At 48.0% G+C, this 25,407-nt stretch overlaps 7 protein-coding genes across 7 annotated transcripts; 6 read left to right on the forward strand and 1 right to left on the reverse strand.

Moving 5' to 3' along the window:
- Positions 1 to 1,604: 1,604 nt before the first annotated feature.
- exg1 (glucan 1,3-beta-glucosidase) lies at positions 1,605 to 2,981 on the forward strand (the record flags this gene model as incomplete). Its single annotated transcript, XM_057078829.1, has 3 exons — positions 1,605 to 1,681; positions 1,759 to 2,132; positions 2,191 to 2,981. 3 exons carry the CDS (start codon positions 1,605 to 1,607, stop codon positions 2,979 to 2,981), a joined length of 1,242 nt encoding a protein of 413 aa, XP_056931499.1.
- Positions 2,982 to 4,298: 1,317 nt separating this feature from the next.
- On the forward strand, positions 4,299 to 5,723 carry N7462_007112 (O-methyltransferase; the record flags this gene model as incomplete). The annotated part of the gene is made up of 3 exons (XM_057078830.1): positions 4,299 to 4,529; positions 4,596 to 5,479; positions 5,543 to 5,723. The coding sequence occupies 3 exons, from the start codon at positions 4,299 to 4,301 to the stop codon at positions 5,721 to 5,723; spliced, it is 1,296 nt and encodes a 431-aa protein (XP_056931500.1).
- A 2,296-nt stretch (positions 5,724 to 8,019) lies between these two features.
- Positions 8,020 to 13,783, forward strand: N7462_007113 (putative pectin methylesterase; the record flags this gene model as incomplete). Its single annotated transcript, XM_057078831.1, has 6 exons — positions 8,020 to 8,146; positions 8,209 to 10,716; positions 10,776 to 11,746; positions 11,805 to 11,901; positions 11,961 to 12,509; positions 12,585 to 13,783. 6 exons carry the CDS (start codon positions 8,020 to 8,022, stop codon positions 13,781 to 13,783), a joined length of 5,451 nt encoding a protein of 1,816 aa, XP_056931501.1.
- Positions 13,784 to 15,705: 1,922 nt separating this feature from the next.
- N7462_007114 (fungal specific transcription factor domain-containing protein) lies at positions 15,706 to 17,765 on the forward strand (the record flags this gene model as incomplete). Its single annotated transcript, XM_057078832.1, has 2 exons — positions 15,706 to 15,739; positions 15,802 to 17,765. 2 exons carry the CDS (start codon positions 15,706 to 15,708, stop codon positions 17,763 to 17,765), a joined length of 1,998 nt encoding a protein of 665 aa, XP_056931502.1.
- Positions 17,766 to 18,150: 385 nt separating this feature from the next.
- On the reverse strand, positions 18,151 to 21,672 carry N7462_007115 (putative importin 11; the record flags this gene model as incomplete). Its single annotated transcript, XM_057078833.1, has 7 exons — positions 18,151 to 19,224; positions 19,286 to 19,474; positions 19,525 to 19,997; positions 20,066 to 21,081; positions 21,140 to 21,277; positions 21,348 to 21,448; positions 21,508 to 21,672. The coding sequence occupies 7 exons, from the start codon at positions 21,670 to 21,672 to the stop codon at positions 18,151 to 18,153; spliced, it is 3,156 nt and encodes a 1,051-aa protein (XP_056931503.1).
- Positions 21,673 to 22,326: 654 nt separating this feature from the next.
- On the forward strand, positions 22,327 to 22,836 carry N7462_007116 (uncharacterized protein; the record flags this gene model as incomplete). Its single annotated transcript, XM_057078834.1, has 3 exons — positions 22,327 to 22,426; positions 22,486 to 22,630; positions 22,704 to 22,836. 3 exons carry the CDS (start codon positions 22,327 to 22,329, stop codon positions 22,834 to 22,836), a joined length of 378 nt encoding a protein of 125 aa, XP_056931504.1.
- Positions 22,837 to 23,642: 806 nt separating this feature from the next.
- Positions 23,643 to 25,361, forward strand: N7462_007117 (aldehyde dehydrogenase family protein; the record flags this gene model as incomplete). The annotated part of the gene is made up of 4 exons (XM_057078835.1): positions 23,643 to 23,696; positions 23,791 to 23,860; positions 23,929 to 24,362; positions 24,465 to 25,361. 4 exons carry the CDS (start codon positions 23,643 to 23,645, stop codon positions 25,359 to 25,361), a joined length of 1,455 nt encoding a protein of 484 aa, XP_056931505.1.
- Positions 25,362 to 25,407: the final 46 nt, after the last annotated feature.

A 25,407-nucleotide genomic window follows, 5' to 3' on the forward strand; every position in this document is an offset into this window, starting at 1 on the left:
TATCATATTCTTCAGCCTGAGATCCAATTTCCAGCATCAGTGAAGTTGGGTAGGACACGTGCATTCCTGGCCAGCATTCCTCGCGATCTTGGTGTTGCAGAAAGGCGGATGACTCCTACGCTGGCACCGCCCGACCAGGGAATTTGCGGGGATCTGGTCAAGTCACCGTAGCAGCTCTGTCTACCATAGATTGAGATGGCATGAATTCTGGAGTTAAAGCCCCATCGCTGGTCCTTCGGAATTTCTTCAAGGGTATAGATGGCGCATCATCGGGAGCTGCCAGGACAATTGTTTATTTGCCGGGAACGGAAATAGAACCCGGGGGACTCAACCCCAAATTCGGGAACGCGCCCGAGCCATCCATGGATCTGGCCTGATCACTGTAGAACGTATAACAATGCAATTGAGAAGTGGAGATTCATCGATTGTCTTTGTGTATAAGTCCACTGGCTGCAGGATTTGAAGATGGAGGGAGGCATGCCGGTCGCAATGAGGGAGTACTACCAAAGTAGATGCACGAGGCACTACATGAGGCCAGGCTATCACTTCAGCCAATATTGCAATCATACTCCAAAGATGCAAACTAGGGCTTCATGTCCTATCAATTAGATCAATTCGACTTGGGTGAGTCCCTCTTCTATCGCGTTCGATCACACGTGGCCGGCCTCCTTTCAGGTGCGGCATGCTTCGTGGCCGCAAGCGGTAATTGGCATCCGACGGGTGTGGGATCTCGATCTCGTGCGGTCATCATGGCGCACAGGATCTCGCACCCGACTGGATTGGCCCAGGTAAAAATGATCTGGTCTCGACGAGAGAGTTATACGGTGTAGATGCCTCCAAGAAAAGATTTCTCACAGTTAGATTTGGATTGCATGGAACCCGAGAGTCGAGTAACGAATACAGAAGAGCAAGGAGCAGAAGATAGCGTCACAACATGTTTGCTAGGGACCACCCCCACAACCACCACCAAAAACTTGGCAATTGTAGAATTAGCCAGTTCTGAAGATCTTCTATTTCTCGAGAATACTTGGGCCTTCGGATACTTTGCTTCATCTGGGCTGTGACCTCCTCCTCTTTCGGTGCTGACTGTCTCTGAGCCCATACTGTGACCCCAATATCTCCGACCACAACCTCGATCTGTAAATCTAAATCGTGACCCCATCTTTGTTGTAACAAGCAGAGTGAACAGACCCACCGGCAACCCTCGACTCTTCCAAGAAAGCCATTGTTCCATTTTATGGATCCCCGGACCCCAGAGAACCTGTTCATGCCGTCCCCTGTTCCTACTGTTTTCAGCCTGCTCACCTTCCATTCCCGGAAATCGTAGCACCTCCAGCTCAGCCGCTTAAAGTTTTGTGAAGGAGAGATCTGTAATTTGTTCTACAAAAGTGAGTTTGGAAGCTTCTCTCATTCCTTGAACTTCCCCGTTCTCGGGCAGTTGCGATGCTCGTGCCCTGCATGCGGCCAGATCTTGCCCTGAACATCAACATAGAGTTTACTTATAGCCGCTGATCCCCATGCCATTTGACATATTTCTCATCTCACTTCATTCCGAGCCCAGCCTCCTGGTTTTTGTGGCTTGACATTGACTAAGAACGATCAGAATGCCATCCAAGCTGTCGCAGAAGAGCGTCCTTGGGCTGTCTATGGTGGCAGCCCTGGCCCAAGTCACTCCAACCCTGTGAGTATCTAACAGCCATCAATGTTGGTCATGGAGAAATGCTGTTCTCATCATAGGCTGACATTTGTCTTTCTCAGTGCTTTTGACTACGGAGCTGACAAGGTCCGTGGTGTCAACCTTGGAGGTTGGCTCGTCTTGGAGCCCTGGATCACACCTTCAATCTTCGACTCTGTCGGTGATGCCGCTGTGGACGAGTGGTCGCTGTGCGCTATGCTTGGCACAGACCAGTGCCGAGCAGTTCTATCACAGCACTGGGGCTCCTTCATCACAGCCGATGATTTTAACCAAATTGCTGCTACCGGAATGAATCATGTCCGCATTCCCGTTGGATACTGGGCAGTGACTCATCTGCCCGGCGACGCATACGTCGATGGCCAACTTGAGTATCTGGACGCGGCAGTTGGCTGGGCTCGTGCTGCTGGTCTCAAAGTTATTGTTGATCTGCACGGGGGTAAGTAGCTTCGCCTTTTCTTTGCCCTCTTTGAACAGAAGCTGACTTTATCATGTAGCTCCGGGCTCCCAAAACGGCTTTGATAATAGTGGAAAGCGTGGTGCCATTCAGTGGCAACAGGGTACTACTGTTGATGAAACCAAGTCTGCTCTCGAGCAACTTGCTAAGCGGTATGCCGGTGATACCGATGTCGTCACCGCAGTCGAGGCGCTTAACGAGCCCAGTGTCCCTGGTGGAGTAAACGAGGATGGTCTTAAGCAATATTACTATGACTCCTGGGGTGTGGTTCGTGAGGCGAACCAGGATACTACTGTCGTCCTTCACGATGGCTTTATGCCTACCGAATCCTGGAACGGATTCATGAGCGAGTCCACCGGCGTCTGGTACGTCATGATGGATACTCATCACTATGAAGTTTTCGACAATGGCCTTCTCGCTATGGATGCGAGCTCTCACGTCAGCACTGCTTGCGGCTTTGTGAATGACCACGTTCTTCACAGCGACAAGTGGACTGTTGTTGGAGAATGGACCGGTGCCATGACTGATTGTGCTAAGTACCTCAACGGCAAAGGAGTTGGTGCTCGTTACGATGGTACCTATCAAGGCAGCACGGCACTCGGCAGCTGCGATGGCAAGTCTGTTGGCAACATGGACACACTCTCCGAGGACGACCGGACCAATATTCGTCGCTTCATTGAAGGCCAGCTGGATGCTTATGAGAAGGGTAATGGCTGGCTCTACTGGACCTGGAAGACCGAGGGTGCTCCTGAGTGGGACATGCAAATGCAGATTGCTGGAGGCGTCTTCCCGAACCCAGTCACTAGCCGTCAATTCCCCGGCCAGTGCTGATCCATGACTCTTGTTATACTTTTCAGCAACCACTTATCTTTTCTCATTGGTTATATTCTGTTATGAGTGTTTTCTTTTTCGGAGTTTATTTCGTTTTTGAGTGGCGCTGCTGGATGCTTAGGCCTCATATCATGCGGGCAGGTTGATTATTCTTTTTCTAGATAGAACTACTTGGGGTTCTCTGGCTCGATCGGATTCCAAGTGCTCATCCAAACAATTCATAATTCATTCTTATATTTTGTTTACAATTATGGTGTAAGGAACGGGACCTATAGGTAGTCGTATAAGGGAAGATGCCGGTTCAGTCTGCTCTGTGAATGAGAAAGTCTGTTTGAAATATCGCATCAATTGCGTATTTGTACTAAGTCCTCTCTTCAGTATTCCGGAAAATGCTAGTTTTATTCTTGACTTCATTAAAATGGAAAGAACACTCCTGAAGACAGAACTTACAGCCATATAGACCATTTTCCATAATAACAGCATTATAATAGCTAGCTATCCGTCAGTGATCGAGTTCTAGAACCATAGAAGGTTCGTCTAAGACTTGGTGGACGATGATCCCAATAGGATCAGGGTTCTCTTTGGCAGGAAAGTGGAGCCGCCGAAGGACATGTGGAAAATATTCCTGCACATGTGCCAGGTCGAGTCGCCAAGTGACACCAAACTGGGACTTTGCATCAGCTACCTAGGATACCTAAAACTTAAAATTCATGTCTGGAACTTCTGTGGAAAATTGTCATCTCCCAGGTTGTAACCCTATGTACTGAACCAGGGCGCTCTACGCCAAGCCTGACATGTAGGTAGGATGTGATAGATCGACGAAAAAACCAACAAACCACCACACACCACGGAGGGGGAAGGCTTTCAAAAGATGAAACAGCTATTGTTCTGGAGAAAAGTGTGTAGATTATATTCCTCCGCTATCTGAGATAGGAGGCTACTTTGGTAACGCCTGTGTACCGAGAAAACATCATGTAATGAGATACAGTCTAGCGCAGGATATTTCCACACTACAATAGCTATATGTCGATACGCATCGGTATATGCAGGGTGGTGCTTATAATTTTTTGTACTGTAACAATACGTGGATTGGAATGGAATGCAATACCCACCACCTTTAGCAAGGGGCAAAATTTGGCGTATGTAGCCTAAAAATCATGGAATGCGCGATGAAGCCCGTGCTAGGCGGGTATGCTAATCTTATATTGTAGGCTACTGTAGCTAGAGAATATAAAACCAAGTCTCTGGGTGTTTCAACTTACTTGCAGAACAAACTTTTTAATTTTCTTTTACCTCGAAAAGACAACGAAGCCCAACATGCCATCCCTTACTGAATTAGCTGAACATGCTCTTGTCCTGGCAAAGCGTCTGGATGCCTACACAGCTTCCAACGGATTACCTCCAACTTCACTCGAACGGGATACTCTTTCGCTTGCTGGTTTGTCCCAGGATTTGCATAGTATTCGTCATGATCTGGGCGACATCGCGCAGATGATAAAGCGACAGGTCAATGACCCAGTCCGCAATCTCACGGAGATCATGTTTAGCGTAAGTTATCACTGTGGATCCTCACCCCTAACAAATTATCTGGGCATATTTCTAACAGAATCTTAGTTTACCGATCTCTCTTCTCTCAATATCATCTATCGATATAACCTGCCATCTAAAATTCCATTGGAACCATCTAACAAGACGGTTTCCACTGAAGAAATTGCTAAAGCAAGTGGTATTCCCCAGAATCTATGCAGACGTGTTCTTGTGCACGCCATGGAAAATGGAATATTTGTAGATGCTGGAGAGTGTCAAGTTGGTCACTCATCTTTATCCCGGTTACTAGCAACAGACCCTGGCGCATTCCAAACGGTTGGCATGCTTCTCGATGAACTCATGCCAGCAACGCTGCATATCCCTGAGGCTCTCAAGAAATACGGAACCTCAAGCGAACCTAATCAAACCGCCTACAACCTGGTCAACGATACATCATTGCCGATATACCGCTTTCTTGAAGAGCGGCCAGATCGCCGATCCCGATTTGGGACAACCATGGGGTTTTTCTCCCGCGATCAAGGTTTCAATCTACAGCACCTTGTAAATGGATTCTCGTGGGCATCTATTGACCGCCCTGACGCCGTGGTTGTGGATATCGGGGGCGGCGTTGGCGTCGTATGTCACAAGTTGGCAGAGGCGACTAAGCACATGAAGTTTATAGTGCAGGATCTCCCAATCCCTGTCAAACTAGGCCGGGAACAAATTCCAGCGGAAGCAGAATGGCGTGATCGAGTTCAGTTTAGTGTTGGGGATTTCCTAGAGCAGGATCAGACATTTATTGGTGCTGATGTTTATTTCCTCCGCTGGATTCTTCATAACTGGAGTGATGAATATTGTGTTCAGATCCTCCAGCGTCTGGCGCCTGCAATGCAGTGCCATTCCAAGGTAGTGATTTATGAATATTTATTATCTGAGGGGCCGGAGTTTAAGTGGGATCGGAAGCAAGGACGGTAAGTTACATTTTCAGGGTAACATTATGATTGGGCTTTGTTTACTGATTTGATCTGCTATAGGAGTCTTGACATGGTAATGTACGCTTGCTGGAATGGCAGTGAGCGTACCCTTACTGATTTCATTAGCATTTTCAAGCGAGCTGATAAGCGATATGTACTGGATGGTGTTTCTTTACCCACCGGAAGCTCGATGAGTATCGTCTCTTTTGGATGGAGGGATAGTCAAAATCAGTTAGCTTGATGGTAGCTCAGCGGAAGTTCAGGAATCTTGTCACTTTAGTGTTTCTCTGAATTTCATGATGCTGTAATTTCCCTTACCTTCCTATAGCGTAAAGCACTCGAAAATAAGTATAGCGTGGCAGCTGAAGATTGGAGAAGCTAAAGATTAGTGTTTGCGCGACTCTCAATTATTAACAAAACATGGGAGACTACATATTGCAGTGGGGAAATGGCCAACACTAGGGAGGTCTCTGATTGGAGGATATCTTTCTAGTATACAGCCTTTACAGGATATAGCTTCGCATCTCCGATAGGGAGAGAATCAACTTTCACACTCTCTTCGCTTCATCTGCTTCTGCTTTCCCTTTTGGGAGGCTTCCTCTATCGTGGTTTGTTGGTCTGTTCGCCGACCTATCTCATCCTGCCTGCATTCTCAGGCTTGCCGTAGAGCGCCCTGGTTCAGTAGGTAGAAAAAAAATTTAAAGTTAAGAGGTAGGCTAAAGTAGTAGTCTCCTACCTGTAACTAAGTACCTAGACCATAAAGTTAGTGAATTTCCCCTCCTAGTAATGATAATAAGAAAAACGCCTTTAAAATACAAATCAAGCTTTCCACCGCTACACTAGGAGATTATCTAGAGTTCCGGGTTTTTCTTAGAAGAACCGGTTCACTATGTGGACCCCCTATCTGATTGGAACCCTGGAACCGCGAAGAAAATTGCTGATTATTTACAGAGTGTTGAGTTTCAATTTTTCTCCCAAATTCGGTTCGTTAGGGCATGGAAAATACGGCCGAGCCAATCCTAATAAGGGCCGTTTCCCTACCTTGTTTTCTTGGGCGAAGGAGCTTGTGTCGAGATGGAAGACTGCATAATACCGCTAAGACCCTCTTCTCCCCGTGTGCATCAGACTTTCACAGGGATACTCGGAATACAGCGCCGTAGCACGCTAGACAACGAGGCAGGGGATATTCAACATTCTCCCGCCTACACACTTAGATAGTACAGTCATCTAAGACATCATCAATTTGAGTATCTCGTTCCATTGGATCCCAGCTTTGCTAGCCGATACCGTATCCTACTATATTGACACTAGGTTCTCTGGCTACGTTTCAAGCCCGGTCGCGTACATAAATTTCAATCGACCGTATCTCCACAATATGATTGATCCATAGAATGTAAATGACACAGCGGTGGGCATTACATACCACAATCTACACGTGATGCTGGCCACACGTGCCTCAACTCCGGCCGATCGGGTATTTTGTCCCTTCGGGCCTCTTCGATCGATCTATGTTGCCGGTAGGTTCCGTGGAAAATCTCTTGGTGGAAAATCTGATCCACAGGCTTGGCAAGCCAAAAGTGCCAATCGCAAGACGGAACAAATTTTCCCTATCGTTTTGCATCTTATCTGCCACTACAGTAGATGGGACTGCGCCACAGATTGCACGTGCTATTCGTAGTTTGGGCCTAATGCGCTTCTGGATACATTCCCGGATTCCCTCGTGTCGATTCCGAGATTGTTGATCAGGCTTTTGATGGATTTGGCTCGCTGGGGAAATAAAAATCCTGTGAGATCCTGGGATAATCTTGAGTTACCCCTGTACGCCAAATCATGACGTGTCAGCGAATGTCTCCTCTTGTCAGGGGAATGACTTCGAAGCTAAAAATTGGCGTTATTTAAGCTTTGCACATAGTTCCCCGTTATACGTCTACGTGAAGGGGTCATTGATTGGCGCGGATTTCTTCTTAGCGACCAAGCCACTTGTCAGTTGGGCCTAGAGGGGCACCACGTGGCGCACATTATTGTGACTAGAGACCATCAGCTGAACTATTGAGGCTCGGAGCAGTCCAGAACTGGTACAGTGGGGCCTTATGCCTACCGAATCCGACTTTTGGATAGGGTCGGACAAGACCGTTGCCACAATGATCACAGGCAGTATCCCTAGACCAAGCTATTTTGGTTGATGAATCCCGATGCTGTGGGCCTGGAACTGCCCAAGAGCTATGGATTTGTGGTACAATCCAGATTAAGCTTGTTGTTGCTGATACTTTGATGAACACCTCGGCTATTTATGCCTGAGACATGTAGATTGCCCATGGCGGAAGAAACAAGATTTCTTGTAGCGCCTCAATAAATCTTTTTGACTTAATTTTCTCCATTTATAGTAAAGCTAATCGTCATATATAATCCACATCTCCTAGCGATCGATGGCATTTTGATTTCTTCATCGATCACCTTGGAGCCCTCAAAGCCGGTCTTAGACTCGTGAGATTATCCAGGTGTGACGCCATTCTGCTTGCCTTAATAGGCTTGTCAAGATGCGTCTTCTTTCTTTCTTGGGAATTGCCGGCCTAGCTGCTGCAACCAGCACTGCCATTCCGACAGCCACGGCTACGTCCACATCCACGTCCTCGTCTAGCTCCACCGCTTCCTCAACTTCTTCCAGTGAGATTGCATCCAACCTTGTCATTCACATTAGGGGTTGAATCATACTTATTCGAGTGCAGCTTCCATAACCGTTGTTGCCGTTGCAACTGACGGCAGTGCCCAGTTTACGGCTATCGGCGACGCAATTTTGTACGCTCAGAGCCATGGGATCCCAACGGTCACTGTCTCTGCTGGTACCTATACCCAGGCAGTTACCATCTCAGCAACACCGACAGTCACTGTTCTCGGTCAAAGCAACAATGAAGATGACTACTCCCAGAATGAGGTCACCATCACCAATGCCGGCGTTGTCCTGACTGTGAATAACAACGTTCAACAAGTGGCCTTCAAGAATATTAATTTCCTGAATACGGGCACATCCGCAATGGTTCTGAAAGGAAACAAATATGCTTTCTATGATTGCCAAATCGTTTCGGCCGGAGCGCTGGGAATCACTGCTAGCGTTGGTCTCGGTGTTGTTGCAAACTCCTATATCGAGGCCCTTGACAAGGTCATCTACGGAGGCGCGAGTATCTATGTTTACAACACCGAAATCGTGCCCGTCGATAGTTCCGCGCTTGTGGCCTACATGAAAGGCACTACCTCTACATCGTCAATTCTTTATAACTCGACGGTTGTGTTCGACCATGTCACAGTGACCCAGAAGTCGGGGGCATCCAACAAGAACGTCTTTCTGGCCTCTGCTAATGGCGCGGGAATGGTTGTTGTTTACCGAAACTCCGTGTTGGGCAGTTTTATTGCTGCCTCTGGCGCTCATGTTGACACCACAACCCAAGATGGAGTAAACTTGATCGCGGAGTACTCCAACACTGGAGCAGGAGCTTATTCAAGCAATGTTGCGACTCGATCGCAATATGTCTCTCTCTTGGATGCATCTGAGTTGTCGGATTACAGCGTCGCTGCTGTTTTTGCTGCCGCCTACCCTACCTATGCTTCCTCAGACACCACTTGGGTTGACTCTTCCGTTCTGGCCGCCATCGAGAGCGCAGATGTCATCACCACAACTTCGATTGCTTCAGCTGCCACCTCTGCCACAACTGCAACTTCTTCTGCTACCACCACTTCTGCCGCTACTGCCACATCTACATATGTCGTGGACCCGACCTCGGGTCCGTATAAAAACGTCACCGCTGCTATTGCGGCCCTTCCCAGTGACGGAAACGAGTACACGATTTACGTCAAGAGCGGCACATACACTGAACAGATTTCCATCACTCGCACTGGAAAGACCATTCTTCGTGGTGAAACTGCATTTGAGAACGACTATACCCAAAACACCGTCACCATCGAGGTCTCAAACGGACAACTGACCAGCGCTGGTGAAGATGAGACTACTCCCGTTATAAACGCCAAGAACAGCGATGGCAAGGGATTGGCTATTTACAACATCGATTTCAAGAACACTTATCCCCAAACCTCCAACACCGCTGCTCTCGCTGCTGATTTCTACGGCACGGTTCAAGCGTACGGATGCTCTTTTATCGGATATCAAGACACCCTTCTGGCCAACAAAGGCACCCAGGTGTTCTCGAACTGTTACATTGAAGGCTCCGTCGATTACATTTGGGGATTTTCGACTGCATACTTTTTCCAGTCTGTCATCGCGGCCAACACTGCGGGCGCAAGTATCGCTGCTATGAGTCGTTCCTCAGCCACTGCCACAGGTGGTTACGTGTTCGACAAGTGTGTTGTCACCTACACGTCTACCTACGGTACTACTTACCAGGACACCTGGCTCGGAAGACCTTACTCCGAATACAGTCGTGTTGTCTACATGAACTCATACCTGGACAAGCATATCAATCCTGCTGGCTGGCACATCTGGTCAACGAGCGCCCCTCAAACCGACTATGTTACATTTGGAGAGTTTAACAACACTGGACCGAGCAGCTGGTCTAACAGCCGTGCTTCGTTTGCCACAAACTTGACTGAGACTGAGGCCGAGGCTTACACCTTGTCCAACTGGATTGGTTCCACCTCTTGGCTCGATATGGATGCTTATAGCTTCGTTCCATCTTATGATCTGACTGGAGGGGCTAGTGCGACGGCTACGTCCACCGCATCTAGCACCACCTCAATCTCAACTTCCACTTCTACAGCAGTAGCTACCTGGACTCATCCCACGAGTGGTACCACTCCTCCCACTGGTGCTGTCCTAGTCAGTGTCGGTGGAACCATTGATGGCTCCTATAGTAACTTGACTGATGCTCTGGCCTCACTTCCGGACGATACCACCACTCAAGTGATCTTCATGTATGCTGGAACTTATGATGAGCAAGTCCCTTCCATTGACAGAGACGGGCCTGTCATGATCATCGGTTACACCACTGGAAATCCCGGCCAGAGCTATGCTGATAACGAGGTTACCATCACCTTCTCTCGTGGCCTTTCTGTCTCTCCTTTGCCAACCGGCCACTCTGATGCCGAAACTGCAACTGTCGCTACTGCCTCGACCAAGATCGCATTTTACAACGTGAACATCATCAATTCGGACAATCTTGATGGTTCGGAATCATCTTACGTGACTCTGGCTGCCTCAATCTATGGAAACCACATCGCATTCTACGGTAAGTGCCTGAATCATTTTCTCCTTTCGGGCATTGCTAATGATTGATTTACCCAAAAGCTGTTTATTTCCAAGGTTGGCAGGATACCCTCCTCACTGGAAGCACCACTGGCTACCAGTATTACGAGTCTTCGTACATCGAGGGTGCAATTGACTTTATTTGGGGTTACTCGAAGGCCTACTTCAAGGGCTGCACAATCGGAGCCAAGCGGGCCAAGTCGGCAATCACAGCACACAGCAGAGCCTCGTTGAGTGCTATTGGAGGATATATCTTTGACCAGACTTTATTCACTGCCGCAGCCGATGCTACCGTTGACCTAACGGAGACTGTGTATCTTGGTCGCCCTTACTCCGAGTATGCTCTTGTCGTGATCAAAAACTCCTATATGACTGATGTTATCAACCCCTCTGGATGGAAGGTCTGGTCGACTGCGGACCCTCGTACCGCTTATATCACATTCGCTGAGTTCAACAACTCGGGTCCCGGAAATTGGGAAAACAATGAGGCTGCCCGTGAGGCTTTCGGTTACGCCACTCTTCTCACAGAGGACAGTTACTCTCTGGAAAGTGTCATGGATTCCACAGACTGGATTGATATGACTTACTGGGACTCCATCGATACTCCCACCTCCGTCTTGGGGATATCGACAACGACTGCCACTGCCACATCCTCTGCTACTGCGACTGCGACTGCGGCATACGATGGAACAACGCCACCCAGTGGAGCGTACATTGTCTCGAAGACCAGCCTTGGAACCAACACAACCACATACGATACCATCCAGAGCGCCCTTGATGCCATTCCAACTTCATCTAAGATCACTCCCACTATTTTCATCTACCCTGGAACCTACGAGGAACAGCTTGTCATCAGCAAGTCTGGGACCGTAATCTTGGTTGGCTATTCGGAATCCACTTACGATTACTCTAGCAACCAGGTCACTATCCAGTACAATCATGGTGTCGATACTCAAGCAGATGAATCCAACTCAGACAGTGCAACTGTTTATGCTACTGGAAATTACTTTGAGGTATATTCCGCTGGGCTACCTTTTTTTGTGGTACGGCTAGTATTAACATATTTGGCAGGCTATCAACATCAATTTCGTGAATAATAATGGCACGGAAAAGGATATCGCATCTCTGGGTTTTGCTGTGAAGTCGAGCAAGTATGCTAGTCTCTACGGTACGTTACATGATCCATCTTTCTGTGTGATCCCAAATCAATTCTGACATATGAAATAGGCTGCCAAGTAACAGGAAACCAGGATGCGCTGTTGATCAACGGCTACTTGTGGATGTCGAACGGATATGTGGAGGGAAATATCGATATGATTTGGGGAAGTGGATCTGGCTATTTCCTCAACACAACAATATCGCCCAATGAGGATAGCATCAACCTCACCGCAGACAAGCGTGCTACCAGTACAACTGCTGGAGGTTTCGTTTTCGATCAATGTACCATCGTTCCTTCGACCGGTGCAGGATCTATGTCTAAGATCTCTCTCGGACGGCCTTGGAATTCCTACGCTCGAGTTGCTTACATCGAGTCTTACCTTGACTCTTGTGTTGAGTCTGCTGGCTGGAATGAATGGTCTTCTTCGAGCCCACAAACCGATGGTGTCACCTTTGCAGAATATGGTAACATTGGTCCGGGTTCGAGTACCTCTGGTCGTGCTTCTTTTTCCACACAGCTCAACGATACCGGAGCTGCTCAGTTTGAACTGGATAACTTCTTCGCCACAACCTCCTGGATTGATCTAACTCATGTTGATGGTGAACCATTCGTTGCGGGTACTGCATCGACTACTGCAACTGCTACTGCCACCTCGACATCCACTTCCTCTGTATCAAGCTCTGTTTCAACAGATATTGTTACTAGTACAATCGATGTTGTGGTTACAACCACTTCAGATATTCTATCCACAATAACACCGACTGACAAGACTTCGACTGTCAAGTCCACCGTCACTCTGACAATCACACCCGATGTTGTTTCAAAGACTACAACGGCAAAGTCAACTATTACTACTACAGAGACTGTGACTGAGCCGACTAAAACATCCACAAAGACCTCGGTCGTGACAGTTGACGTGGGCTCAACGGTTACACCCGATGCAAAGACAGTTACCACAACTAATAAGTCCACAACCACGGACACTGTCACCGTCACTGGAAAGGCCACCACGACAACTGTGAAGAGCACAATGACCACAACTTCAACAATCACTGCTAAAGCTTCCACCAAGACCGTCACAGAAACCGCGACAGTTACTAGTGTGAAAACCACAAGCGCCAAGGCTGGGAAAACAACTTCCACCAAATACGTGACCATCGGCACTGGAGGTACAACGACCATCAGCACAAAGGCAACCACTTCAACTGTTACTTCCACTTCCACAAAGACATCCACCAAGACCGTCACAACAACGGTAAGCTGTGATGCTGCCACAAAGAAGATGAAGCGTGACCTTTCTCCGCGGGGTGTCACGGATGTCGTGACTGTTTATGTCACGGATGTCGATGTTGTCACAAAGACTGTTACCACAACATTGCCAGTCGTGACCGATTACATTACTTCAATTGCCACAAAGACAACATCGATTCATGCGTCCACTGTTACGGAGACTGTGACATCTCTGGCTACCAAGGTCTCAAGTACCACAATCCCAGCCGTGACCTTGACCATCACCATTGTTGAGACAACATCGGTGGGCAAGACCACCACTCTGAAGGCATCTACCGTCACCAGCACCGTTACAAGTGCAGTTGAGAAAATTTCGACAGTGACTGCTCCTGGTGAGACTGTGAAAACTACGAGTGTCAAGAGCACAACAGTTAAAAGCACGCTTTCGCTCCCTGCCTCCACCACGACGACCACTAAGACGACTACCATCAAGAGCACTACCACTCTTCCCGCCTCTACCAGCACCATTATCAAGACATCCACTGTGACCAACAGTCCCTCTGTCACCATCACGGAGCGTGCTACTTCTACTTCCACCAAGGTTGTAAGCACAACGTCGACTCATACCGTGACTGCGACAAAGACGGCCAAGTGCTCCTGATTGAAACTTCCAACTAAGGATACTTGACTAGTCTCTTTTCCCTGATTCTTCTAATCATGGATTTGATGACTGTGTTTGTTTTGATATATATAGCCCTCTATAATGTCTAAAGTTTTCCAATAAATTTTTGAATTTTTGCTACATCATTATTTCAGTTGTATCTCCCGGATACGGTCCGAGTTCTGTTAAATCTTCCCGATATATGAGCAACGAGTCGATCACAGTGTGGATAATAGGTTTGGATCACTGTTTCTGAGTTTCCTTTGGAAGTATCCTATCTTATGCATGGTATTGCGTCGCTTCCTTCCATGTCCTAAATGGGACTAATGTCTTTGCGAATGATTGAGGCCTATTTGTACATAGATCCTACCCTCTTCTATCAGTCTCCGGTCCTTTCTTTCTCCATTTTAGTATCATAGAAGTAGTTATTAAGATATAATACTTCATAGGGACAGCTTACAACTGGGACTTTGTTTCTTAGTGAGAGGACTCACAAGAATCTCCCCCCACGTATAGCAAGACTTCAAGATAGCACTTTGCATACTGGAGTGTGGGGATTTCTCTCATGGGAAAATCTGCCTACTAGGCTGGTTATATAGTACTCATCCCTTGGGCCCTTACGCCCGAACATCGTGATGACATTATTGGACCACCGTATACAGTTACCGCTAATCCCCGCTTACTTGACGTCCACACGAAGCCACTGAAGATAGTTGATCGCCTAACCCGTAACTGCTCATTAGTTAAAAGTGAGAGAAAGCAACTCGTGGTAGACGCAGACGAAGTTACGTCTCTGGCTTTTGGAACATCCCGGCGTGTAGTCCCCAAGAAAAAAACCATGTGTGGCATCAGGGCTATCCTTTCACTTGAGGGCTTCCCCGAACCGTCAAGAGCTTCCTCGCACCGTCAACGGAGCAATACCTATCATCTCTAGGTGAACATATCGGCGAAAGTCTGGATATCATTCAACATCGTGGGCCCGATGCGCGCGGTCAATGGGCTAGCGAAGATGGTAGCGTTCGTAATTGCTTCATTTCTTCGCAAGATAATTTTGATAGTGGCCCTCTTTAGATCTCAGACATGTCCGTCTCTCTATCGTTGACCTTTTCAGGATCCTATTTCTTGGAGAGCTTGGGTAATAGTCCAATTTGACTGAGATCTAGTATTATAACGGATGCAGCCATTCCTGGGTGCGGAAGAAATTGATTCTGGAAGAGCAACTTCTTTTTTCGGAAAAAGCAATTGACCAATGTATCAAATATAATCATACAATAGCTTGTTATCGCTCAGAACTGTATGTAGAAATTATTAGATAGCTTCAAGTTCGATTGCCACACTGCGATACGAAGATCTTTACTTGATGATTGTGGATTCTGGTGTTATTTTATAACAATCAAACTCCTTCGTCCGAGAAAAATTAATTATAACAGATTGACTTTATTGACAAATGTATTGATTGATTGATTGATTGCTATATACAATAGTAGCGAGGTATATATCAGGGGCAGTGTGTCGCGAAGTGGAAAATTAATAGGGTGCGGTAGAGGTCTGTACAGTCTACCGAGGTCTACCCGCACCTCGCAGCGAATCAGAAGTCTGGAAAGGTGATAATTGGGTGAAAAGGTGACCTTCTTCCCTGTAAGGTCTAACGGTTTGATCGGAACATTTGCGATTCCCCGCAATCGCCGAGGGGTGAAGCATTTTGCATTCCCTCTTTGCGACCTGCGATCAAATGCATCGGATATGCAGAGTGTGACCGACACGAACAAGGCGCATGCATGTAACGAGTGTCGACGTCGTAAGGCTCGCGTACGGTGAAATACCCAGGAGGAAGGTGGAACGAGACATTGACCAAGCTTCCCAGTGTTCCCGCGAACTGCCTGTATGCGCGCAATGCCGCCAATGGCGTCGGCACTGTCTCTATGAAAAACCGACACGAAGTCCGCTCACTCGAAAGTACGTCTCGTCGTTTTGGTGAGCTGAGTATCCGGCTCTGACATAGTCTAGGCACTTGACAGAAGTCGAAGAGTCCCTACGAATCGCCACCCAGATCATCCGTGACCATGGACTTGACGTTGATCTCGAAGCCGAGCTATCGCAAGCCCGAAACGGAACCAGTCAGAAATATCAGCTTTTGAGCGAGGAGGAGACAGCCCGAGAAAGTGTGAAAAGGCCGCGACCTACTTCAGGACAAGATAAGGAAGGGCGGGATTCGCCAGCAAGTCAGTCCCTCGGTGTCGACTATGCAATACCTGAGCCTTGTCTGGAACTCCTGGTTTCGACTGAAAATGCCGTGGAAGCGATCTCTGCCGATCTTCTGCCTGCGGCCAACGTCGAGGACACCGTTATAAGCGGTGCAGACTATGACTGGGATGAGCGAAACACGGAGGCACAGAGCTGCATTGATGGCATGGCCGCTTTATCTATCCAAGAGGAACGGCCGGGGTACTTGGGTCTTGCATCTGGAGCCGCTCTTCTGCATTTGATCCAGAGTTGCTCCGGTCCAGTATCATCCACCGCAGCCCAGAATGTGCCATCTTCTAAGGCACAATCACCACAGCCACTGGCAGTTAATCTACAGCGAAATATCCCCGCGCACAGGATTGAAGCATATGTCGCTAACTACTTCAATGAATACCACACCTCATATCCCCTCATTCACCAAGGGTTGTTCATGGCACAGTATCATGAGATTGTATCTCGCCCAAAATACGGCTGGAACGTCCTGATGTACATTATGGCCGCCATTGGAGCTTTCATGTCAGCCACAGCACCAAATGACGACGATTTAGTTCTCTATCACAAAGCTCGTTCCCATCTATCTATTGAAATTCTCGAAGTTGGAAGCTTGACTCTTGTGCAGAGCCTAAGCCTGATTTCAAATTATCTGCAAAAGCGAGATCGTCCAAACTCGAGCCACAACTACCTTGGCCTGGCTGTCCGAATGGCCTACGGCTTGGGCCTTCACAAGGACCATCCGAGTATTGACGGTAACTTGTTATACCGTGAAATCCGCCGACGCACATGGTGGTGCCTCTACATTTTTGATGCAGGTTCAACAATAACATTCAGTCGTCCACTAGCCATTCCATCTGCTGGTCTTGATTCAAAGCTCCCACTCAACATCTCAGAAAGCGATCTCACTGTCTCCGCGGTCGCCGCCCCGGACAGCATCAATGCGCCGACCATCTACACAAACGTTCGAGTCCAATCCCAGTTCCACCTCCTCACAAACCACATTTACAACCGAATAATCTCCAAACCATCTCCCTCCGCCAAACAAGTTCTCGAATGGGATGATAAATATATAGAAAAATGGCTAGATTTAGTCCCTGATTATTACAAAGAGAACGCCGAGGTGCCACAGCGTCATGCGCTAGCTCATGCTATCATGACTTGGCGATATAAACATTTTCGAATGATCATATATCGCCCGTATCTGATCCAAAAAGCCTTGATGTCGACATGGACTCAATCACCGCCAAGAGGCCAATGGTCATTAGGGACTACACATCAGTCTTCTTCCTTCTATATAGACTCCGCCTGTGAACGTTGCTTGAAAGAATCCCACGACACTATCACGAGTGTTCATTTCTTCTGGGAAAATAACATCCACACCCGAATGGCCTGCTGGTACGCTCTGTACTTCCTTTTCTCGGCAACTCTGGTTCCGATCATAATCCTGCGAAACGAGCCACTGTCGTCACTAGCCAAAGCATGGCAAGAAGACATTGAAAAAGCGATTGATGTCATCAAGGGAATGGTTGAATTGAGTCCATATGCCTCGCGCTGCGTTGAGACACTTGAAACTATAAGTAACAATTATACTGGGGACGGGGACTCCACAAACATCCCGCAATTCCCTGATATTCCTGGTTTCTCGGATTCCATGGACCAGATTCCCTTTGCTCAAATGTTCTCTTCCAATCCCGCTGGGTTGTTTGAGGCTCCAGAAATCTTCTTTGAGGAGCAGATGTGGTAAGTGTAGAGACGGCTCTGATGATCCTCATGGGGGTCAGTGCTAACTATGTTGCTAGGAGTAATGATTTTACTACTTTCTTTCAGCCTGACTACCCTACAGGTTCAAACATTTAGCCTTCTGACAAGTTTGAATGATAAAAGAGATTCTCAAAAATCTGTTTAAATATTCCTCATCTTCTCATCGGTACAGACTCTAGCCAGAGTAAGTGTGTATTGTGTATGCCGCTCCATGCAAGAAGGAACAGTACATTTGCGCAAGCTCTTTCCATCTAGTGATAAGACACAAGCAAGATAGAATGCAGGTAACAAAGGGAAAAGAGCAAAGAGGTACATGATATGTAGATATGTTGGAGAATTGAAATTGTGATTTCCTGGGTTTCTTTGCCTTAGATCAAACCCAACGCACCGAATGCAGAGACGACTTGCGTGTCCACATTAACAAGCCATTCCTCTTGGAATCGCTGCGCACCTCCACACGCAACGATCAGTTCATGGAGGCGATGTCGCACGAAGTCTCTGATTGGGAAACGATGAATGGGATCTGCGTTGTCCCACTCACGGCGGCGAGTGGTCTCAGGATCTTCAGCCTCCTGGGCCTCAGGCTGGGCAGTTGCAGAGCCTGCGGGAGCATTCCAGCAGACAAGGTAATCGGCATTCTGGTCGGAGCCACCTTCAGCAAGTTCGATTATGATGTCGGTCCACACGTTAAGGTAAGATTGCAAGTGGTTGAGGATGTAAGATGGCGGAGGAGCAGGTTGTGAGAGATTGGCTGATGGGCCTTGGAGGGCAAGTAATTGGGTGAGGGCAAGCGCATGCAGCTTCTTCTGGTTCACGCTACCGATGTTATCATAATGCGAGAACCACTCAGTAACAAGCCAGGAGAGGGTCTGTTCTTGAGTTGTGTTGGTCGCAGCCGCGACGGCTGAAGCAAATATGGTGGGGTTGGCGAGGGCAAGACGAGCAAGTACAGAGTAATAATCAGTTTCCACAACACCGACAACGTAGGAAGTTTTGCGGTTAGGTCCGGTAGTTTGACTCGCTTCATGGGCTGTGAAGAGACCCTCAAGAAGGGACTGGAGAAACGAGCTGTCTATCAGTGATCGTGAGATGGCACTATAGCTTGCTTCGCTTCCACCGTCAACGGTCTGAGCGCCGCGGATCATCATGTCTACTAATCGGGCAACAACACCACTGCGTTGTCTGGTGGTGTATGAAAGGAGTTGTTCCAAGGCGGCTAGGAGAGGGAGTCGAAACTCATCGCTGAGAACAGCTTGTGGGGCAAGCAAAATATAAGACTCAATAATCTGCAGTCCCTGAGGAGCACTATCAGTTCCTTGCTCAAGGATCGGAAGAACCGAGGGAAGCAGAGAAAGAATCTCCGGAGATGCAGGACTAGGTGTTTGCATAATGATAGCAGTCCAAAGCTCGAGTGCTTCATCTAGCAAGTACACCAAAGTTTCCTGATAGAAATCAAACGTCAATTCACGTATTGAAAAAGAGTGTCTCATTAATGGCACTTACAGAATCAGGGTGAACAGAGCTCTGGATGAGCGGGAGTATAAGCGAATGATATCTCGCAGACTCCTGCTTCAAAGAAACAATCAGGGACGAAAGTAATGTCAAAATTGCCTGTTTCATAAGATGTTCCTCTCCAGACTCTTCCCACAGCGGCGGAAGCAGAGAAAGGATTTGATCAGAAAAGGGGCCGATCTGTGAGACAAGTTAAATAAGGCACTTCTTCGAAATGGATAGGAGCGAACCTGGTTTTCCATTTTAACAACCGCCACGCGTACGGTTTCTAGAAGACCCATCTTTGTTTCCGATGATTCAACCTCCTGAACGAGAGACATAAGACTTCCCAGGATCGACTGGGCAAATGGCATGAAATCGGCAGGAGAGAACTCGTATGGTTCAAGCACATTGCGAAGCTGACGACCAGCTGTGATGCGAACAACCAAGTCATTGAGTGGATCTTCTTTATTAAGAAGATGTTGGAAAATTTGGTAAATGGCATTTCGATTCACCTCGCCAGGTTTAACAGGGACCCATTGGCCAATCACAAAGGCAATCCGCCGTCTCAAGAGCCTGTATTCTTGGTCTTGAATCTGTACCTCAGGGACCATGGTTCTTTCTAGAAAAGCGTTGAAATCCAAGTGCTGCTCGAGACTAGCAGCAGCTAGGCCAACAGCTGAATACAGCGAGTCTTTCAGCACCACATTGCGATTTTCGATAGCTGTCACTGGATTAGCAAAATAAAACGCTTGGGTCTCGGATTGTCTGGCGTAGAAGATGATTACTCACTTGCGAAAGAATAAAAAACATTCAACAATCGAGGGATAAGAAGATCTTTGAAATGGATTACAAGGTCAAGGAACAGTTTCTCAGAGCAGGAGCGGATGGAAAATTCCCAAGCCTCTGCACTCTGCTCCTCTTTCTTTTCCCATGTTTCGGGATCGGCCTCCCATTCCTCGAAATCAACATTACGGAACCTGAAAAATTGGGTCACAAGAAGTTCCATAACATTCACCACGAAGTCATGGGTAAACAACTGGGATTTTATTCGCTCAACCGCTTGCTTGCGCTCTTCTTTATCTTGGGGTGTTTGATATTTGAATGTTTGCACCGGATTGAACGCCATTTTTGCACATGCTCGGATCAAAAGCAAGGCTTTGAGACCGGCCTTCTCAAATAGAGATTGTCCTTCAGTGTCAGAATCAGCGCCAAGGCTAACATAGTTTTCACTGAGCTTGACAACTAGTGACCAATATGAGTTGACGAGTGTGATGCTGTTTTCAAAGTGTGCAAAGGATGCAGGATGGGTTCTCGCCATTTCGACATGGAGCTTCGACAGCTGAAGAAGGTGCTTCTCAATCGCAGCGTGCAGGGCCTCTGGTAATTGAAGCGAACCATCCACAAAAGAAAAGAACTTGCTGAAATGAGTACTAGTCAAGTCCCAGAATTTCTGTACATCTTGATCACGGCCTGGGTGCTCAAAACCAGAAATGATTAAACGCCGGAGTACTTTGAGTGAAACGAGACTTTGTTCAATAATCTCAAGCAATGATGCTGGATCTGAACTGCCCTGGTCTAGTGCAGCCACCCACTCGTTGACTTTGTCCATATATATTCTTCCCAAAACCTGGAAAATCTCCGGTGATACCGACTGCAGATGCACACGGGTTCGTTGGATTCGCGCGGTGGAGAGCTCTTTGATGACTTGTAGCAGGATGAGGAGGGTTCGAGGAAGTTGTAAAGGGTTTGCGCCTGGCTGAGTTGATGATCGGAGCAAGGAAATAATGGAAGTCATTGCATCAGGCCTTCGAAATTTCATCATTAGTAACAAAGATATTGATATGGGCTTTGGGCATGCCGTACCAATCATGGGGAAACTCATAACGCAATATTTTCGCAATCATCAACGCATTCTGGAGAGCCAGCTGACGGGCAGGCTCCTCTACACCTGCTTCTAAGGCTCTGGTCTTGATCTGGATCTTCTCCTCTTTGGCGATCGCACTTTCATCAAATATCAGTTTCTGTTATTCCAGCGAAAAAACTCCGGATCAGCGGATAAGAAAGCACGTACTTCGTTGCCGTCTTGCGCCAGTAGCGATCGATGCCGTGTTTGAGTTGAATGATGGCGATATATCGAACGTCGACTGGAAGAGAGCGATCTAAAAAGACGTCCTACAAGTCCTCGGCAGTCAGTTCCCGGTCCTCTGATCTCAAGATTCTGCTTGCGGTACCTGAAGCATCCCATGGAACATCCCCTGCTTTTCCCAGTGTTGCAGCTGTTTTGTGCCCGTTTGCACTTGCTGCTGAGTAGAACTTGCAGCCAAGACCAGCGCATCCACGACATTGTGATGCGTCAATGGGTTTGTCTCCCCCGGCACCTCGATTGGCTGGGCCATGGTGAAATGCACGTTTTATGTCGCAGGGCTCAAACAAATCCGCCACAGAACACCTTGGCTAAACAGTCCAACAGAAAATAAATTCTCCCACTCTTAGGAGCTCCCCATTAACAGCTGGAGAGAGAGATGTACGGTGAGAGGAACGATTGTCAACAAAGACATCCCACCTCATCTGAGCTCCACCGCCTTTGGACTTTGGATCCCCTCATCAGGTGCCCGGACTAATTGCTTTTCCGGGTTGACCCAGCCCTAGGGCTGGACCCTCTCTTATCGCTCTATCGGGGGTTACGATTAGGGTTGGTGGAGACCATGAAGTCATTCAGTATCAAGTATCTTGAGTCGAGGAACAGGGTCCAGGATGATCATGCCCACCAACCTTGTTTTTGTGATTTACAGAAGAAACATGCCGGTATATTCTGCCCCACTCTGATTTAATCTTCTAGGCCTTTGGGGGATCTAGATGACATATCTATGATGTACCAGCTATGAAAATTCGACTTTGCCATGGGATGATAGTTCAAAGGCTGTGTATATAAATCGCGACTGGATAAAATCGAGAGCAACTTCTACAACATATCTTAACTTTCTATTCTACTGAGTCCAGTAGCATTATTCTATACTTGCTATTCTATCCGAACTTTCATTTCAAATACAATGCCCCGGATTGAGGACCTACGCCAAGCGGCATTTAATGCCGAGAAGGACCTGAACTCGTATCAGGCCAAGCAGGGCTTGGGCCGTAAAAGTGATTCTGGTCAGTTCCTTCTATCTGGATGATCCATCTCTTCGCAATTGTTGTTGACAGCTGAATAGTACTCGAGTCCGGTGTCGATGAAATGGTGGACCAACGCTTCTCCGAATCTAGAGGCGTCAAATACGGCCCTGGTGCAACAGCATCCGGTAGCGACCACCGTAAAGTTCCGGAGGATGAGGGTGGTACTCGAGATGATCGCGGCAGGTAAGTAGCTGATATCCAACGTGCAAGGTAGCCAATTGGTACACTGCTAAGAATTTGACCTTGTTTCAACTAGACTTCCCACGGCGAAGCATTTCCAGGGTCCTGGTGGCCCTGAGGATAACATCAAGGCTGATTCGGAAAATCGAACTGGAGATCAAAACACTCTCAGCCTGCAGGACATGAAGCACCGAGGGATTGCGAAATAAATCATGTATTAGTATAAAAAGCGCAGCAATGGTCACATCCAAGTATACATTAGTTCCATGAAACTCCGTCAGACTTATCACTCAGCTTTTATAGTTTGGATTCAACAAACTCCGTCCCAAGCGGTCAACGGAGATATCGCATAATTTCGGCGTAACACATCATACAGTGTTCAGGCTATGCGACATACGAAGGTCTGTGCCAATGCTAGTGCCGTATGCACCGCCGGCGATCATCTCCTCGTGAATCTTCCAGGCTGAGACTCATGCCACATAGACTCCCCTCACACAGACATTGCAGCATTAGATTGAAGAAAGTAAGGCCCAATTGATTCCAGACTCTTGCTTCCCGAGGTTCTCGAGCCCCGCTCCGCTGACAACCCCGCTGTGAGGAGCGGGTTCTCCGCATCAACAACACTTGAATATTCCAATCAAATGTCTCGCCGAGGAGCCATAGTTCTGCCGAGCATTTACTCCAACCGGCCAAGGCCCCCTTCCCGCCTGTCAGATCCCAGCGAACTACGGTCCAGAAATGGAAAATGCCCTTGCTGTCCTCGTGTTAGGACCGAAAGATGACCGGTGGAGTCGTTTGGATGAGATTCCATAGGTGAGTTCGCATACAACTAAATCCATAGAGTTTACCGGGTTTCGGAAAGTCTGATATAGCTGGCAGTCATGCAGCTATTTAAACCCATGCGAATCTGTAAAGCTTCTGGGAAGCTCTTTCGTTAATTCAGCGAATTTTAGCTTTTTCGTTTATCTCTACCATTCCCATTGTCGTCGAACCTTCAGGATTTGTGATCTGCATCATGGCTATTGGAGCATCTGAGCCAATCGAAACTCGATTATTTATTAACAACGAAGTATGAGGACCTCGTGAGCCCTTGAGCCCAATCCCAGGCCTGTTTGACTGGAGTGACCGAAGACATCTGACTTATCTACGATTTTTGTAATCAGTTCCGCAATTCTTCAAGTAACAAGACCTTCGAGGTCATCTATCCCTACACGAAAGAGGTTGTGGCAACTGGTCAGGCCCTTCATTCACAAACAATCTCAGGCGCGTCACATATATCTAACTCTAAATCCTATTAACAGTCCAGGAAGCAGACATTCAGGATGTCAACGACGCCGTCGCTGCCGCCAATGCAGCCTTCCCCGCATGGCGGGACCTGGGTGTCGAGGAGCGTGGCAAATACCTCCACAAGATGTCCCAGCTCTTCCTTGAGTCCCAGGATGAGCTGGCTCGTCTAGAGACGCTGTGCACAGGCCGCCCAATCTCGATTTTCGTTGATGCGAAAATGTCCGCGGACCTATTCCGGCACTTCGCAGACGGTGCATGGAATGCACAGGGAACTGCGAGTACCCATACTCCTGGGATGCTGAGCATGACGATCAAAGAGCCATATGGAGTAGCGGCGTTAATTATTCCTTGGAACTTCCCGCTCGTCATGTTTAGCATGAAGATGGCTGCTGCGTTATCGGCTGGAAACACAGTGGTATTGAAAAGCAGTGAGAAGGCGCCGTTGACTGTGAGTCCGCTCTTCCTTGCCTTCCTTGTTTTCTTTTCCGTTGGCCTATTCGGACAAAAAGAAACTTCTTTTTTACATCCTTACTTAACCCTGCTGGATTAGTCTTTATTTGCCGCCAAGCTCTTCCAAAAGGCCGGTTTCCCGCCCGGCGTCGTCAATATCATCTCTGGACACGGCACCCCAGCGGGCTCCGCCCTAGCCGAACACATGGACGTCCGTTGCATCAGCTTCACCGGCTCATCACTCACTGGCCAGAAGATCCAAGCCGCCGCCGCCAAGTCCAACCTGAAACATGTGCACATGGAACTGGGCGGCAAGTCGCCGGCCGTCATCTTCGAAGACGCAGACCTCGAGGCCGCCGCTGCACAGACCCAATTCAGCATCCAGTTCAACAGCGGGCAAGTATGCGTGGCTAACTCGCGAATCTATGTGCAGGAGAATGTCGCCGATAAATTCATCAAGCTGTTCCGCGCCATGTTCTCCGCTGTCAAGCCTGGCGACCCGCTTGATCCGACGACAACCCACGGGCCGCAGATCGATGCGCTTCAGTACAAGCGCGTGAAGGAGTACCTGGATATCGGGGCGGCAGACGGGTCACTAACAGCGGGTGGTGACGCCAATGATGGCTTCTTCATCAAGCCGACTATTCTTGAAAATGTGCCCGAGGAATCGCGAGTGATGCGTGAGGAAATCTTCGGTCCGGTTGTGGCTATCAACACCTTCAAGACTGAGGAGGAGGCTGTTCAGAAAGCAAATAACACCGAGTTCGGCCTGTACGCCTCAGTCTTTACGAATAATCTGGACCGTGCTGTGCGCATGTCCAAGGCTCTGCAGGCTGGCACTGTCGGAGTCAACTGCACGAGCCCGACGACCGCACTAGATGCCGCCTTTGGTGGGTACAAGATGAGTGGTACGGGCCGGGAGGGAATTTTGTACAGTGTCGATAATTTCCTGCAGACCAAGACGATCTTAATTAAGGCTGGTGCATCCATTGTGTGAAATACGACCTGTGGTGCTTGTAACACATGTAATGACTACGTGTTTG

Source organism: Penicillium macrosclerotiorum (genome assembly GCF_028827735.1).
Source record: "Penicillium macrosclerotiorum strain IBT 26536 chromosome Unknown utg000007l_segment0_segment0, whole genome shotgun sequence".
NCBI classification, from domain to species: Eukaryota; Fungi; Ascomycota; class Eurotiomycetes; order Eurotiales; family Aspergillaceae; genus Penicillium; species Penicillium macrosclerotiorum.